The sequence below is a fragment of the Salmo salar genome, chromosome 09 (genome assembly GCF_965601325.2).
Source record: "Salmo salar chromosome 09, fSalSal1, whole genome shotgun sequence".
In the NCBI taxonomy this organism is placed as follows: domain Eukaryota; kingdom Metazoa; phylum Chordata; class Actinopteri; order Salmoniformes; family Salmonidae; genus Salmo; species Salmo salar.
Window position 1 is genome coordinate 124196816 of NC_138299.1, and position 18259 is coordinate 124215074.

Here is an 18259-nt window from a genome sequence, read left to right on the forward strand (position 1 = left end):
CGGAGCAGGGCGTGATAAGAGCTTGGCCCGGGTGCGAGGGAGAGAGCGAACGAAGGCAAACACACACTAGCCTCAGCTCACTCTATGGGACATGTAGAGGTACATTCATATCACGCCCAAGTCTACGTCCAGGTTGGGTTTAACTCTGCTCTTACTGCACGGAGCTGTTCCTTCAGTGTGATCCACCTATAGGCCTGTGTCTCTCAATAAGCTCCTGTCAGCAGTCATCTGATCCTCTAACTCTGTCCTGACTGGTCCCTTCGGAGAGGAGCCAGCTAAGCCCTGTGTGTTCAGGCCCTGTCTCTCTCTCTCTGCCTCAGGGTGTGTGTGTGTGAAAATAAGTGTGTATTGTCATGTAAGCAGCCTGACTCTTCGCTGTGAGTGGTTGGGGACAAGGTTCCAGAGACGTTGCGATGTGAAGTGCGTTTGTCCCCAGCCTGTTGAGAGCTTCCGTTGGAAAGAGGCTGTGCTTGTTCATGCCTGCTCTGTGGGGCCCCTGTTGAAGCCCAGTTCCAAGCCTCACCTTTCGTCATTCCTAGATTGCTCAATTTATTGCAAAGTCAAACCACACACACTCGCATCACATTGTGGGTTTAATTACAATTCACCCTTCTGCAAAGTTAGTGTGTGTGTGTGTCATTGCGTTGGACAATATGGATACTCTAGTATTGAACCATATGCACAAAGCAGCTCTGAGTAGGAATGCTGATCTAGGATCAGTTTTTCCTTTCTAATCATAATGAATGAGAGGGGACCTGGTCCTAGGTCAGTACTCTTACTCTGATACCCTGCATGAGTATGGGCCCCGCTCTGTTGGGCTCCTGTCCCCTTGTCCGTAACCTGCTGTCCTATATGTTCCTATGAGCAGCCTAACGATAATCGGAGCCTGTGTGTCTGGGTGTGGCCGGGTGTGCTGCCTGCCTGGCAGTGTCTGCAGCTGGGAGTCAATGTGGTATGTTGTAACACTGTTGGTTAGAGAAGTGAGGAGAAATTTTGACAACTCGCCATAAGTGCTTCTGATTCCCTCCGTTTTACAGTGGATCTGTGACAGTAGGCAAAGCATAAACATCTCTAAACAAACTGACACACGACCTTTCACCCCGCACTGCCGGAGAGGAAGGAAATGTCCTCGCTCCCTCGTGTATTTAGCTCGGGGAGGATGGAGGGACAAGGGGACTGAATGGAGGAGTTGAGGAAAGGGTGTGCTGCCAGTATTGGTATTCGATCGCTATAGATGATGGGGAGCGTAGATGAGCAGGGATGGAAGCGTGTATGTAAACTGTACTTTATACCCCTCAGCCTGCTGCTTGCTGCCGGTTGCGGGAGCTGCCCATATAAGGCCGTGTGGGTATAAATAAGCCTGAGAGGGCCCCTCTAGCCTGGGGGAGGAGACCAGGGAGGGAGGGAGGGAGGGAGGACGGGCCCCTCTAGCCTGGGGGAGGAGACCAGGGAGGGAGGACGGGCCCCTCTAGCCTGGGGGAGGAGACCAGGGAGGGAGGACGGGCCCCTCTAGCCTGGGGGAGGAGACCAGGGAGGGAGGGAGGACGGGCCCCTCTAGCCTGGGGGAGGAGACCAGGGAGGGAGGGAGGGAGGGAGGACGGGCCCCTCTAGCCTGGGGGAGGAGACCAGGGAGGGAGGGAGGACGGGCCCCTCTAGCCTGGGGGAGGAGACCAGGGAGGGAGGGAGGACGGGCCCCTCTAGCCTGGGGGAGGAGACCAGGGAGGGAGGACGGGCCCCTCTAGCCTGGGGGAGGAGACCAGGGAGGGAGGGAGGGAGGGCCCCTCTAGCCTGGGGGAGGAGACCAGGGAGGGAGGGAGGACAGGCCCCTCTAGCCTGGGGGAGGAGACGAGGGAGGGAGGGAGGGAGGGAGGACGGGCCCCTCTAGCCTGGGGGAGGAGACCAGGGAGGGAGGGAGGACGGGCCCCTCTAGCCTGGGGGAGGAGACCAGGGAGGGAGGGAGGGAGGACGGGCCTACTTGTACTGTACTTTATGAGTTCCAGCTGCATGGAGCAAGCCAATGATGTGCACAGCAGTCTCCCAGATACTGAGACGGGGACGAAAGGCTGTTGGGAGGTCCTCCTACTGCGAGTCTCAGCTCGCCCCTGTTGACTCCAAAGGCTTGTTTGCTGTGTGTGTGAGTGTGTGTGTGAGTGAGTGAGAGAAACTGCCTTTGTTGGTTGACTTGTCATTGAGCTGTTGTGCTGAGGCTTGGGTCAGGCTCACCTCAACGGAGATGATCGGTGTGGGAAACGTGGTGATTCATCACTTTAGCACTGTAGCCTCTAAACGAGGAAGTGTTAGAAAAGCTGACCCCAGATCAGGGTGAGGCCTTACTGCGAGGTACATGGCTGCCCCCTTCACCTCGCCCGCACAGAGGAATCTCCACGGATAGGTTTAGAGACTCTGTGTGTGTGCGCTGAAACCACTTCCTCCTCCTCATTTCTGCTGTGGTAATGGAGAGGGAGGGAGAGAGAGAGAGAGAGAGAGAGGGAGAGAGAGAAGGGCTAGTCCGGTTCAGCTGGTTGGCTGGGATCATGTCTTTATGGAATACTGGAGCCAGTTTAGGAAATGCCTGCACAGCCCAAAGTGCTGGCTCCGCAGAAAAGCTGTGTGTGTGTGTGTGTGTGTGTGTGTGTGTGTGTGTGGCAGGGTGTCTCTTGGCGAGAAGGAGAGGCAATCAGACGTGCAGACTGTGTGCGTGCGTGCGACAGCGCTCTATTTTGGCCCGTTTGCTTCCGTTACCCTGGCAAGAGAACTGCCGTAACATTGCTTTGTCTAACTATCCTTGGTGACCAGATAAGCGGCGGCAGTAGAACCCTCTGTAGAGAGAGAACTGGGGGCTGTAATAACTGTAGATCTCTGTAGAGAGAGAACTGGGGGCTGTAATAACTGTAGATCTCTGTAGAGAGAGAACTGGGGGCTGTAATAACTGTAGATCTCTGTAGAGAGAGAACTGGGGGCTGTAATAACTGTCAGTAGAACCCTCTGTAGAGAGAGAACTGGGGGCTGTAATAACTGTCAGTAGAACCCTCTGTAGAGAGAGAACTGGGGGCTGTAATAACTGTCAGTAGAACCCTCTGTAGAGAGAGAACTGGGGGCTGTAATAACTGTAAATCTCTGTAGAGAGAGAACTGGGGGCTGTAATAACTGTAAATCTCTGTAGAGAGAGAACTGGGGGCTGTAATAACTGTACATCTCTGTAGAGAGAGAACTGGGGGCTGTAATAACTGTACATCTCTGTAGAGAGAGAACTGGGGGCTGTAATAACTGTACATCTCTGTAGAGAGAGAACTGGGGGCTGTAATAACTGTACATCTCTGTAGAGAGAGAACTGGGGGCTGTAATAACTGTACATCTCTGTAGAGAGAGAACTGGGGGCTGTAATAACTGTACATCTCTGTAGAGAGAGAACTGGGGGCTGTAATAACTGTACATCTCTGTAGAGAGAGAACTGGGGGCTGTAATAACTGTACATCTCTGTAGAGAGAGAACTGGGGGCTGTAATAACTGTAAATCTCTGTAGAGAGAGAACTGGGGGCTGTAATAACTGTAAATCTCTGTAGAGAGAGAACTGGGGGCTGTAATAACTGTAAATCTCTGTAGAGAGAGAACTGGGGGCTGTAATAACTGTAAATCTCTGTAGAGAGAGAACTGGGGGCTGTAATAACTGTAAATCTCTGTAGAGAGAGAACTGGGGGCTGTAATAACTGTAAATCTCTGTAGAGAGAGAACTGGGGGCTGTAATAACTGTAAATCTCTGTAGAGAGAGAACTGGGGGCTGTAATAACTGTAAATCTCTGTAGAGAGAGAACTGGGGGCTGTAATAACTGTAAATCTCTGTAGAGAGAGAACTGGGGGCTGTAATAACTGTAAATCTCTGTAGAGAGAGAACTGGGGGCTGTAATAACTGTAAATCTCTGTAGAGAGAGAACTGGGGGCTGTAATAACTGTAAATCTCTGTCGAGAGAGAACTGGGGGCTGTAATAACTGTAAATCTCTGTCGAGAGAGAACTGGGGGCTGTAATAACTGTAAATCTCTGTCGAGAGAGAACTGGGGGCTGTAATAACTGTAAATCTCTGTCGAGAGAGAACTGGGGGCTGTAATAACTGTAAATCTCTGTCGAGAGAGAACTGGGGGCTGTAATAACTGTAAATCTCTGTCGAGAGAGAACTGGGGGCTGTAATAACTGTAAATCTCTGTCGAGAGAGAACTGGGGGCTGTAATAACTGTAAATCTCTGTCGAGAGAGAACTGGGGGCTGTAATAACTGTAAATCTCTGTAGAGAGAGAACTGGGGGCTGTAATAACTGTAAATCTCTGTAGAGAGAGAACTGGGGGCTGTAATAACTGTAAATCTCTGTAGAGAGAGAACTGGGGGCTGTAATAACTGTAAATCTCTGTAGAGAGAGAACTGGGGGCTGTAATAACTGTAAATCTCTGTAGAGAGAGAACTGGGGGCTGTAATAACTGTAAATCTCTGTAGAGAGAGAACTGGGGGCTGTAATAACTGTGTAAATCTCTGTAGAGAGAGAACTGGGGGCTGTAATAACTGTGTAAATCTCTGTAGAGAGAGAACTGGGGGCTGTAATAACTGTGTAAATCTCTGTAGAGAGAGAACTGGGGGCTGTAATAACTGTGTAAATCTCTGTAGAGAGAGAACTGGGGGCTGTAATAACTGTGTAAATCTCTGTAGAGAGAGAACTGGGGGCTGTAATAACTGTGTAAATCTCTGTAGAGAGAGAACTGGGGGCTGTAATAACTGTGTAAATCTCTGTAGAGAGAGAACTGGGGGCTGTAATAACTGTGTAAATCTCTGTAGAGAGAGAACTGGGGGCTGTAATAACTGTGTAAATCTCTGTAGAGAGAGAACTGGGGGCTGTAATAACTGTGTAAATCTCTGTAGAGAGAGAACTGGGGGCTGTAATAACTGTGTAAATCTCTGTAGAGAGAGAACTGGGGGCTGTAATAACTGTGTAAATCTCTGTAGAGAGAGAACTGGGGGCTGTAATAACTGTGTAAATCTCTGTAGAGAGAGAACTGGGGGCTGTAATAACTGTGTAAATCTCTGTAGAGAGAGAACTGGGGGCTGTAATAACTGTGTAAATCTCTGTAGAGAGAGAACTGGGGGCTGTAATAACTGTGTAAATCTCTGTAGAGAGAGAACTGGGGGCTGTAATAACTGTAAATCTCTGTAGAGAGAGAGAACTGGGGGCTGTAATAACTGTGTAAATCTCTGTAGAGAGAGAACTGGGGGCTGTAATAACTGTAAATCTCTGTAGAGAGAGAGAACTGGGGGCTGTAATAACTGTAAATCTCTGTAGAGAGAGAGAACTGGGGGCTGTAATAACTGTGTAAATCTCTGTAGAGAGAGAGAACTGGGGGCTGTAATAACTGTGTAAATCTCTGTAGAGAGAGGAACTGGGGGCTGTAATAACTGTGTAAATCTCTGTAGAGAGAGAACTGGGGGCTGTAATAACTGTGTAAATCTCTGTAGAGAGAGAACTGGGGGCTGTAATAACTGTGTAAATCTCTGTAGAGAGAGAACTGGGGGCTGTAATAACTGTGTAAATCTCTGTAGAGAGAGGAACTGGGGGCTGTAATAACTGTGTAAATCTCTGTAGAGAGAGAGAACTGGGGGCTGTAATAACTGTGTAAATCTCTGTAGAGAGAGAGAACTGGGGGCTGTAATAACTGTAAATCTCTGTAGAGAGAGAGAACTGGGGGCTGTAATAACTGTAAATCTCTGTAGAGAGAGAGAACTGGGGGCTGTAATAACTGTAAATCTCTGTAGAGAGAGAGAACTGGGGGCTGTAATAACTGTAAATCTCTGTAGAGAGAGAGAACTGGGGGCTGTAATAACTGTACATCTCTGTAGAGAGAGAACTGGGGGCTGTAATAACTGTACATCTCTGTAGAGAGAGAACTGGGGGCTGTAATAACTGTACATCTCTGTAGAGAGAGAACTGGGGGCTGTAATAACTGTACATCTCTGTAGAGAGAGAACTGGGGGCTGTAATAACTGTACATCTCTGTAGAGAGAGAACTGGGGGCTGTAATAACTGTACATCTCTGTAGAGAGAGAGAACTGGGGGCTGTAATAACTGTACATCTCTGTAGAGAGAGAGAACTGGGGGCTGTAATAACTGTACATCTCTGTAGGAGAGAGAACTGGGGGCTGTAATAACTGTACATCTCTGTAGAGAGAGAGAACTGGGGGCTGTAATAACTGTAAATCTCTGTAGAGAGAGAGAACTGGGGGCTGTAATAACTGTACATCTCTGTAGAGAGAGAACTGGGGGCTGTAATAACTGTACATCTCTGTAGAGAGAGAACTGGGGGCTGTAATAACTGTACATCTCTGTAGAGAGAGAACTGGGGGCTGTAATAACTGTACATCTCTGTAGAGAGAGAGACTGGGGGCTGTAATAACTGTACATCTCTGTAGAGAGAGAACTGGGGGCTGTAATAACTGTACATCTCTGTAGAGAGAGAACTGGGGGCTGTAATAACTGTACATCTCTGTAGAGAGAGAACTGGGGGCTGTAATAACTGTACATCTCTGTAGAGAGAGAACTGGGGGCTGTAATAACTGTACATCTCTGTAGAGAGAGAACTGGTGGCTGTAATAACTGTACATCTCTGTAGAGAGAGAACTGGGGGCTGTAATAACTGTACATCTCTGTAGAGAGAGAACTGGGGGCTGTAATAACTGTACATCTCTGTAGAGAGAGAACTGGGGGCTGTAATAACTGTACATCTCTGTAGAGAGAGAACTGGGGGCTGTAATAACTGTACATCTCTGTAGAGAGAGAACTGGGGGCTGTAATAACTGTAAATCTCTGTAGAGAGAGAACTGGGGGCTGTAATAACTGTAAATCTCTGTAGAGAGAGAACTGGGGGCTGTAATAACTGTCAGCGCCGTACATTTGCTGACGTTCCCAGGTGATGGACAAGGATTGTTTTTATTCTGTCCTGAGGATGAGCAGCGTTCCACCGCCGAATGAATACTCACGCTGGTCCGTTCTGTTGCACCATGGGTCCTGCCTTCTGGTCTTCATTCCTGGTTTGTTTGTTTCCACGTTTTATCTGCTCTATCCAGTACTTTCCATGTGCATAACGAGCTCCCTCAGAGGAGGCTGGTGGGAGGAGCTATAGGAGGACGGGCTCATTGTAATGGCTGGAATTGGTTGAATGGAACAGAGTCCATCGCTGTTTGCGTGTGTTCGGTGGGATTGGGACCATTCCAGCCATTACAATGAGCCCGTCCTCCTGTTGCTCTCTCTTTATTTCACTTGGTCCCCACGCCCCCCTTCGAGTCTTGACTCATGTTGGGGCTCCATGCCTAAGATTTTCACTGTCCCTTGCAGTCCCCCTGCGGTTGTGGGGACTTTCCTGCTCCAGGGTCCTGATCCTCCCACAGCAGATGCTCTGTACTATACAGTCACTCAGGCTTGTCAGGCCTGTTCACCGTGGAAACATCTCTCTGCTGTGTATGGGAAACGTAGACGGCAACAGCATACTCACACCCTGGTGCCGACAGAATGATTCACAAGAGGCAGAGGGGCACGGCAAGGGAGTCAGACGAGGGGGAGGTCAGTTTGAGTGTATTTGTGGATGGGACAGGAAGCCCCCCGGGTTAGTATTGCACTGAGTCACCAGAGAGACGGCCTTATGTCACGACAGAGTATGATGTCATCAGCATCCTCTCTGACCACACTGAGACTGGGTGACTACTACAGCTCTCTGAGTTTACCCTCTTGCTCTCTGTCTTTTCTTTTGCTATCTCCTCCTCTTTCTCTCTCTCTCTCTCTCTCTCTCTCTCTCTCACAGACTGTCTGTTGCTCTCCCCTGTTTCTGTCTTTCTCGCTCTGTTGCTCTCCCTGTTTCGGTCTTTCTCTGCTGCTCTCCCCTCTCCCCTCTCTCTCTCTCTCTCTCTGCTGCTCTCCCCTCTCTCTCTCTCTCTCTCTCTGCTGCTCTCCTCCTCTCTCTCTCTCTGCTGCTCTCCCCTCTCCCCTCTCTCTCTCTCTCTCTCTCTCTGCTGCTCTCCCCTCTCCCCCTCACTCTCTCTCTCTCTCTGCTGCTCTCCCCTCTCCCCTCTCTCTCTCTCTCTCTCTCTCTGCTGCTCGCCCTCTCCCCTCTCTCTCTCGCTCTCTGCCGCTCTCCCTCTCTCTGTCGCTCTCCCCTGTCTCTCTCTCTGTCGCTCTCCCCTGCTCTCTCTCTCCTCTCTCCTCTCTCTGCTTCTCTCTCCTCTCTCCTCTCTCTGCTTCTCTCTCTCTCTCTCTCTCTCTGTCGCTCTTCCCTGTCTCTCTCTCTGTCGCTCTCCCCTGTCTCTCTCTCTCCTCTCTCCTCTCTCTGCTTCTCTCTCTCTCTCCTCTCTCTGCTTCTCTCTCTCTCTCTCTCTCTCTCTCTGCTCTCTCTCTCTCTGTCGCTCTCCTGTCTCTCTCTCTGTTGCTCTCCCTGTCTCTCTCTCTCCTCTCTCTCTCTCTGCTCTCTCTCTCCTCTCTCTGCTTCTCTCTCTCTCTCTCTCTCCTCTCTCTGCTTCTCTCTCTCTCTCTCCTCTCTCTGCTTCTCTCTCTCTCTCTCTCCTCTCTCTGCTTCTCTCCTCTCCTCTCTCTGCTTCTCTCTCTCTCTCTCTCTCCTCTCTCTGCTTCTCTCTCTCTCTCTCTCTCCTCTCTCTGCTTCTCTCTCTCTCTCTCTGTCCTCTCTCTGCTTCTCTCTCTCTCTGTCCTCTCTCTGCTTCTCTCTCTCTCTCTCTCTGTCCTCTCTCTGCTTCTCTCTCTCTCTCTCTCTGTCCTCTCTCTGCTTCTCTCTCTCTCTCTCTCTGTCCTCTCTCTGCTTCTCTCTCTCTCTCTCTCTGTCCTCTCTCTCTCTCTGTCGCTCTCCCCTGTCTCTCTCTCTCTCTCTGTCGCTCTCCCCTGTCTGTATTTCTCTCCCATTTCTTTACTGGCTCTTTCCTGCCCACATGCTTACATTCTTCTGACCTGACATCACAGCGGTCTTCCATCTCCTCCCCCCCTTTTCTCTCCCAGTCAAGCCTCCTCACATTTGGTTCTTCAGCAAACTGAAGGTTACCGTCCCTCAAATATAGATTCTTGACCTCCCTCCACCTTTCCCTGTTATTTCAGCTGATAGACAGACAAGCAAAAACAATCACACAAGCATACCGCACACCAATGAATGCATGCGTGCACAAACGCGCGTACGCACAAGCATTTCGCTACACCTGCAGTAACATCTGCTAAACAAGTGTATGTGACACATTTTGATTTGACGCAAACACACTCGCACACCTGTGAGACGGAGACAGAGACGGAGTGTACGGCTGAGGGAATAGGAGGCTGACGGTCTGGTTGGTGTCATCGTGGGTGGCTGCAGGTTCCAGTCCAGTTTTACTGCAGTCTGGAGCTAATGGGAACCGTCGCAGCATTGCAGAGGGCTGTGTTTGCAATCGCATGGATTTAGATAGAAACTGTAGTTTCTATTGAACTAGATACACTATGTCAACAGTTGTCCATCACTAGAAAGACAGCAGAGAGTGGCTGTGACGTGTTTCTGGCCAGGAGGGTTCTGGGTCTATTTCCCCCTGTAGCAGAGCTGCATAACGACACAGCAGCCACTAATAGTCTGATCACACAGCCGGAGAATGGAAAATAATCCTAGCGACGAGCAATACGGACAGGAGGGAGGGAGGGAGGGAGGGAGGGAGGAAGAGACTGGGAGAAGAGGGTCATATTAAGAAACAGCTAGATGGGGAGATGATACTGCTTGAGGTCGTAAATATTCGCCCAGTGCTACAATTCTTCATACGTGACTATTGGAATGTTTAAGAGGCCTGTCTTCCTGTTTTTCATTCCAAGGCTCCAGAAGACACTGGCTGAGTTCCAGGGAGACGATACAATGCTGTCGCCTGCCAGATGTCATGTCATAACGCCGTTTGTTGCTGCATGCAGCTCGACTACAATTAAGTCGGTCTGGAACGTGGCCGCGGTCTCCATCTCCCGAGTGGCGCAGCGGTCTAAGGCACTGCATCTCAGCGCTACTACGGACCCTGGTTCGTTTCCCAGGCTGTGTCACAACCGGCCGTGATTGTGAGTCCCGTAGGAGCGGCGCACGGTTGGCCCAGCGTCGTCCGGGTTAGGGCTTGGCCGGGGTAGGCCGTCATTGTAAATAATAATTTGTCCTTAACTGACTCACCTAGTTAAATAAAATGTTTCATCTATTATGGCCGGTCTCCTGGGCTATAAAATGTTTGAAATGAAGGTGGGTTGAAATAGGAGTGTTCTGCTCTGTGTGACGGTAATGGATGGTAGATATCAGCGGTGCGTTTGTGCTCCAGGCCCTGCTGAATAGAACATGGTGGATGGATGAAGCAAGCAAGGCCGCGAAGCTGCAATTTCTCCCCGCCTGCCTCCCTCTGTGAACTGCTCAGCGGAGGGGCGGGGTAATATTTACTGTGCACATGGTACCGGATCTCATCCTCATCACGTTAGACTTCAACCAGATGTTGCTTTAAGCTGATGAGTCACCGGCGATAGTTGAGGGTCGTGCCACAGATTTGTGTCGTGCGCTGAGCGATCTCGCGTACCAGCGGTATGGGTTTGCCACCTACAACGGGGAGAGAGAGGAGGGGAATCGTGAGTTTATGGGTTTGCTCCTACAACAGAGGGAGGGGAATCGTGGGTTTATGAGAGGGAGACTGGGAGGGAGACTGGGAGGGAGACTGGGAGAGAGAGACTAGATGAGACTGGGACAGAGAGACTAGATGAGACTGGGACAGAGAGACTAGATGAGACTGGGAGAGAGAGACTAGATGAGACTGGGAGAGAGAGACTAGATGAGACTGGGACAGAGAGACGAGATGAGACTGGGAGAGAGAGACTAGATGAGACTGGGAGAGAGAGACTAGATGAGACTGGGAGAGAGAGACTAGATGAGACTGGGAGAGAGACACGAGATGAGACTGGGAGAGAGACACGAGATGAGACTGGGAGAGAGACACGAGATGAGACTGGGAGAGAGAGACTAGATGAGACTGGGAGAGAGAGACTAGATGAGACTGGGAGAGAGACACGAGATGAGACTGGGAGAGAGACACGAGATGAGACTGGGAGAGAGACACGAGATGAGACTGGGAGAGAGACACTAGATGAGACTGGGAGAGAGACACTAGATGAGACTGGGGGAGAGAGACTAGATGAGACTGTTGGAGAGAGACTAGATGAGACTGGGAGAGAGAGACTAGATGAGACTGGGAGAGGGAGACTAGATGAGACTGGGAGAGAGAGATGGTGGGCCTAGATGAGGGAGGGGGAGAGAGAGATGGTGGGCCTAGATGAGGGAGGGGGAGAGAGAGATGGTGGGCCTAGATGAGGGAGGGGGAGAGAGAGATGGTGGGCCTAGATGAGGGAGGGAGAGAGAGAGATGGTGGGCCTAGATGAGGGAGGGGGAGAGAGAGATGGTGGGCCTAGATGAGGGAGGGGGAGAGAGAGATGGTGGGCCTAGATGAGGGAGGGGGAGAGAGAGATGGTGGGCCTAGATGAGGGAGGGGGAGAGAGAGATGGTGGGCCTAGATGAGGGAGGGGGAGAGAGAGATGGTGGGCCTAGATGAGGGAGGGGGAGAGAGAGATGGTGGGCCTAGATGAGGGAGGGGGAGAGAGAGATGGTGGGCCTAGATGAGGGAGGGGGAGAGAGAGATGGTGGGCCTAGATGAGGGAGAGGAAGTGATAGAGGAAGAAGGAAATAGGGGAAGAGAATGAAACTCGATAAAGGTTCCTCAGAGTGAGAGTGAAAATACGTTTTCACTGCTGATTTCCCACGGATGCTGGGTCCCATGACTTGGGGTTGTGTGTTTCCCCCTCAGCGTTGTTTGGTCTGTTTTCCCTGAAGTGGTGTAATTGGAGACAAGAAGTGTTTCCACTCTGGGAACCAATGAGAGAGCAGCTGGACCATAGTCACCATGTGCATCTACTGTCCTCTCTCCCAGATGTGTGTCTGTACAGTATGTCCTGCAGTGTGTGTGTGTCTGTACAGTATGTCCTGCAGTGTGTGTGTGTGTACAGTATGTCCTGCAGTGTGTGTGTGTGTGTGTCTGTACAGTATGTCCTGCAGTGTGTGTGTGTGTGTCTGTACAGTATGTCCTGCAGTGTGTGTGTGTGTGTGTGTCTGTACAGTATGTCCTGCAGTGTGTGTGTGTGTGTCTGTACAGTATGTCCTGCAGTGTGTCTGTACAGTATGTCCTGCAGTGTGTCTGTACAGTATGTCCTGCAGTGTGTGTGTGTGTGTCTGTACAGTATGTCCTGCAGTGTGTGTGTCTGTACAGTATGTCATGCAGTGTGTGTGTGTGTCTGTACAGTATGTCCTGCAGTGTGTGTGTCTGTACAGTATGTCCTGCAGTGTGTGTGTGTCGGCTCTGCTGCGATAGCTCCAACCCAGGTTCAGGCACAGTGCTTGGCTGCCGTTTTTAACTTGATAAACTCGATCTATGAAAATGATTCTCTTCAATTCATCAGTCTTTTTAATGTCCGACTTGATCCAGCAGGAATGTGAGTGAGTTGAATGACAGAAGACCAGAGGACACTACATAAGCCTGCATATCACACAGATGTGAACAAATAGTCGCCTGACTCTTGATAATGTTTGTTTTGTTGTTTTTTGCGTTGCCAAGGTTACATCCCCTTTCCAGTCCCTTGACAACAGTGCGATGTACATCCGGGCCATCAAGGCTGAATTTGAATTAGTCCTAGACAGCAGACCTGGGTTCAGATACTATTTGACATCTTTCAAATACTTGGGAGTGTTTGCTTTAACCTGCCTGGGGTGGCAGATGATTTGGGTTTGGACTTCTATTGGTTCCATTGTGCCAGACAAGCTCAATCAAGCACAGATAAAGTATTAGAAATGATTTCTCTAGAGGCCATGAGGTCCTGACTGAAAGTTGTGGGAGAGGAAAGCATTAACAACCAGGACAGATGGATATGCTACATCAGCATTACAGTGTACAGCCACAATGTAGGCCAATGAGCAATCTGAAAACATATACTTGACATCGACTTAACTAATGTTAAAGTCACGGCTAGTCTTTTTTCCTCTCTCTGTCCATTTCTTTGTTTATTTTTTTCCTTGGTTCTCATGCCCAGCCGTGCCCATGAGAGAGTGAGAGAGTGAGAGAGTGAGAGAGTGAGTGAGTGTGAGAGAGATTCAAATATTCAAATTCCTGAGCGTAGTTCTGTAGCTTATATTGGAGCGTACAGACCACTATAGAAAGAGTACGTTTTGAAAGGTGAAGTTCTCATTTCTGACTGGTTCCTCTATCATATGCTACTACTGCCAGGTGAGCAGTAGGGGGGGCTGTGGAGCGCAGCTTCAGCAGGAGGGGAATATGGCCAGGGCTTTACCTGAGCTGTGTTAGGGGCTGGCCTCCCTGGGGAACGCTGGGACCTGTCTGCAGGGTGGGGGCAGGAAAGGGAGAGACACCAACCCCCAACATCCTCACCTGGGTCCTGTTCATTAGGCATGAAACGGAGAAAAACAGACTCAAACCGAGAGGGAATACCTGGCTTTTCACACTACTGAGCCAAACTGAACAGAGCTAAACCAAGCTGTACTGAGCTGGCCTGGTTACACGCCCGCTAGAGCTTTGCTGAAAAGGATCATGGGAAAAATAAAATGTCTGAGCCAGATGTTATTTTTTGGTTCAGAACGATAGTGTGAAAAGGCTACGAGTGGCTTGGCTGTCTGCTGAAGCCACCAGGCACCTCCACAGACAGAAAACACTGACACCAGCTAATCATTCTCATAAAGTTGGGATTTCCTGGGCCTTTGTAGTACACCGCCATCCTACCCCTTAACTCTGGAGCTCACCACTGTCACGATTCTGGTTTTTCTAACGTTTTCATTCTATTCGCCTCATTTCCACTCTTTAGGCCAGACGTCTGGACAGAGATTAAGCCTACTAGTGGACTAAAAACCCTTTCAATGGCGAGCATCATTTTTAATCCATGACCAGGCTTAATCTATGTAATCCATTAATCTATCTATCCATTTGTGTTTAATCAGAGCTTGTTAAAGGGATATTACAAATCTAGTGTTTCCTTACCTTAAAAGCAGTATGTGGACAAGAGACTGCAATCCACACTGATCTTGTTATGCCACACGAATCACTTTTTTTTTAATAGATTATGAAACCTATGTAATGTTGCTGAACTATCACTTTTTAAAGCTGCAATATGTCACTTTTTGGGGGACTGGACCAAATTCACGTAGACGTGTGTTATAGATCTGTCATTCTCATTGAAAGCAAGTCTAAGAAGCGGTTGATCTGTTCTATGTGCGCTATTTCTATGGCTTCCCGTTTTTAAGTTTCGTTCTTGCGTCTTTTACTTTTAGGTTTCGTACACCAGCTTCAAACAATCGAAAATCCAATATTGTTAGTTATAGAACATTGTATTTTACAGCGGTTTAGATGGTAACATGATTCTCTACACCAGGGGTTCCCAAACTTGGTCCTGCCCCCCCCCCCCCCGTGCACCTTTTGGTTTTTGCTCTAGCACCACACAGCGAATTCAAAGAATCAAAGCTTGATGATGAATTGGTTGTTTAAATCAGCTGTGTCGTTCTAGGGCAAAAAACGAAATGTGCCCCCAGATGGCCCCAGGACCGAGTTTGGGAAACCCTGCTCTACACTCTGCATGCTTGTTTTTTCACATCAACTGAAAATAAGTGAACCATTTTAGCAACCAGGAAATGGCGATTTCAACAGAGCATCTTAAAATGTTTAAGCTAATATTACTGTGCGCTTATTTATTTGATTCAGGGCGAAGTGGCTAGTGTTGTGTTCAGTCTCTGACCGCCGGACTGCTCTGAACTAACTATGGACGGTGTCCCCAATGGCGCCCTATTCCCTACATAGTGCACTACTTTTGACCAGAGACCTATGGAATAGGATGGCGTTTGGGTCGCAGACCACGGTCATAATAACAGTTCTATCAGAGTAATGCTAATGATGGAATCCTACTTAGTCACTTGTCAGCGTGGGGGTGGGAAAGAAACTGAACTGCTTGGCTCGGCAACATTCATCACGGGAGTAGTGGAATGTTCTGCTCCTGTTAAATCACCGTCTCCTAGGAGGGAGAGGAAGGAAGAAGCGAAGCTGTATGATTAAGCTGTACTTCATAAAACATTTAGTAAAGTACCGTTTTTGTCTTTTTGTGTGAGTCATCCTGTATTCTCCCACAGGCCCCTCTCTCCTTGTACAGAGGGACACATTTCTCTCTCTCTCTCTCTCTCCAGGGGTGGTTAAGTCCAGATGTGTGTGTGCTTGAAGATGTTTTTGTGCAATTTCTTTATGCCCCATCTGCCTTGTTTAAGAGCAGACGAGGCAGAGCGAGAAGGGACCGAGAGAAACTAAAACTACTTCACCTTCCACTGTAAATCCCTTGTTGGGCCCTGTGCTGGAGGAGCGAGGGAATGAAAGAGGGAGGGAGAGAGAAAAGGAGGGTGGAGTGTCACTCTACACAGGGACTGCGTCCTCTAGAAAGAGGGACGGAGAGAGTGCAAGAAGAAGGTATAGAGTGAGGGGGAGAAAATCAGTAAGAGGAGAGGTGACGGCAGCTGGGTCACTCCTACACATGGCTCCGGAGAAGTTATAAAAACAAACGTTGCACGATCGCTCTGACGTGGACGACTCACATTCTGGGAGTATTAAACAATTGTTAAAGCCGACCAATAAACAGGAAGGAGAGAGATGAAGTACAGAGCCACGGTAAGAAAAGAACTGCACGCTCACTTATTCTGCTCAAAGGCATTTTGGAACTTGGAAGCAGCACTCTGCAACACAACAGTACACGTTTCATGCTGAGTCGTGTGTGTGTGCGCGCGCTTCAGTTTAAATTGTGTACATGTGGCGGTGCTGAAGGACATGCGTCTAAGGGCAGCAAATATATATGGTTATTCCTGTCTAGGGGAGAGGGACCCGGTTGTTGGCGGTTTCTGTGGAGTGAGTATTGCGTAACAGCTTTGTCAATCAGTGCTCTTGAACTCCAAGGACAGAGGGGAGGGGGGAGGGGGGGCGTAGCTGGGTTTTTTGACCACAAAGCACCAGTTTCTCCTGACACCAACCCAGCTATCCAGCTATGAAATGATCTAGTCTTCATATCCAGCTCTCCATCCATCACGGGGGGGGGGGGTAGCCAGTTTCTCCTGAGTCCTGACACTGACCCACCTATAATCCATCTATCAATTCATCTCCCAAGTTCTCTTCTTATCCAGGGTCATATTCATTAGGCACCAAAACGGACTGAAACAGGAAGGGACTATACGAACTTGTCCAATAACAAATTCTCGTTCTACTTTTCCATTGCAAAATGTTTCGCGAAAGTGTTCTGTATTGAATACCGCCCAGTTATCATTTCTATGCGGTATCTATGTGGCGTTATCTGTTTGTGTTGGTGTGTTTGCGCCGCCACAGTGTTGTAATGGCAGGCCTGTGTTGTGAGGCTGGGCCTGGATTCTTTGGCGCTGACTGGGAGTACGAGGGATGATGTTAATGAAGCTGCTGTCAGTCTGTCACAGCACCGAGGCAGGGCTCCAAGTCTTCCCCAACCCCACTGCATATCTTCCTGTCACTGTCACCTCCGCAGCCTGGGGACTCGTCATGGATATAACCCGTTTGTATTTTAGCATGGACATTGCCATTGAGGACTTCTGCCCTGCTTCGGACATTTTTGAAGTAGGCAACTTGGTGCGATTCCTATTGGTTGTAGACTCAACCCATGCTGCCACAGACACTATAATGGTACAGATAGAATCATCTTTATGTGTGACTGAGTCTCTGGGGGAGGGAAGACTGGTAGTGTCCCATTCATCTGTTTCTTCCTGAAGTGTGCACTTGTTCCCTACTCCTATACAACTGTAAAACCATTGGATTTGTCTAGGAAGTTTGTCTAGCACGCCCCAACTTTGGGTCCTACCAGCGTGTTGTCCTCAGCCTGCTTTAAAATCCCTTTTGAGGGGTGTGGTCACTTGAAACAATTCCCATGGAAACCTGTAGATTTCTGAGTGATATTTCCACCACCTAATTCAAAATCCCAATTCAACCCCTGGTTGTATGTCATAGCGTTTTGATAGACCAAATATGAATTGTACAGTTTCCATAGGGTTGTTTAGTTAACTTCAAGGACACCGCATGTTACCGAAAGAGTGCTAGTGTGTGTGTGTGTGTGTGTGTGTGTGTGTGTGTGTGTGTGTGTGTGAACCAATACTGCTGTGAACCTCCAGCTAACTGCACACTGAAAGAGGATTTAATAAAGAAGATGTGGACTAGCTCCTTTTTGAACAGGGTCGTATTCACTCGACCCCAAACGGACGAAAACTGACAGGAACTACGAGGGCCTAGTCCACGCCTTTTCTTATTTGTTGCAATCCCAGATGCCCCATTCCCAGGGTCTCCCATCTTGTAAGGAGTGCATTAGAAGTTGTCCAGACTCGTTAAGGTGGAATGAATCAAATATTTACATTTTGAAATGCAATATGACCGATCATTCCTGAGTCCTGCTAGTCTCTCCTTGAAAGCAGCACTCTCTGAGACCGCAATGAAAGCTACTCATGCCATATGACACCCATTGTATACAATACTTTAGCCTGCAATAGATGACCTCCCTCTCTCTCTGTCAGTTGCTCCTGATTTTAGAATCTCATTGAGAGGAAATGCTGTTTTATTTTAGTGGCACAATGCAATGAGGGGCCGGAGCACAGGGACCCACTGATTACAGAATACACCGAGCGTCCCCTGAGAGACTGAATGTGCAGTCGCCGCTGCCTCTTATTGGCAACACGGTTGCTTTTCTTCTTTTTAATTGGCTGATCTGCTGTAGTGAGGAAAGGACTAGTTTGTGGTACAGGAAACGTTTAGCAGAAAGAAAGCTAGAGAACGGAGCCATTGATTTGAACCTGTTGACTGGTGTTCTTGAAATGCCCTACAACCATTCGGTTGGGTCTGTGTTTTGGGCTGGACATGAATCTTACAACTTGTTCTTTTTTTGAAGGGGAGTATTTTTTTTAAAACACCGCTGCCCCCTATGAGTGGGAGATGGGAGAATGTTGTCCCCTGCTAACTTTGAGCTATTGTTGTCACACCTGTCCTTCCACTTTCCCCTATACACACACATGCGTGCCTACACGCACACACCTTCACACATGTCCCTCTTTTCCAAGCCTTAAAGGGGGGGGACTCTATGGCAGTCAATCACCATCAAAACATGTC

The 18259-nt window shown here is 48.9% G+C and overlaps 1 protein-coding gene across 5 annotated transcripts in view; it reads left to right on the top strand.

The window, feature by feature from the left end:
* LOC106612655 (unconventional myosin-Ic) overlaps window positions 1-18259 on the top strand; it is a 60006-nt gene that overhangs the window by 8949 nt on the left and 32798 nt on the right. Inside the window, exon 1 of one of the 5 annotated variants that reach the window (XM_014214043.3) lies at window positions 15536-15760. The exons of 3 other annotated variants lie outside the window; for them this stretch is intronic. In XM_014214043.3, the coding sequence (XP_014069518.1) occupies window positions 15743-15760 (18 nt within the window). In that variant the 5' untranslated portion in view covers window positions 15536-15742. Of the gene's footprint in view, window positions 1-15535; window positions 15761-18259 lie in introns of those variants that run through there. One more of the 5 variants, XM_082956189.1, reaches the window with a different exon arrangement.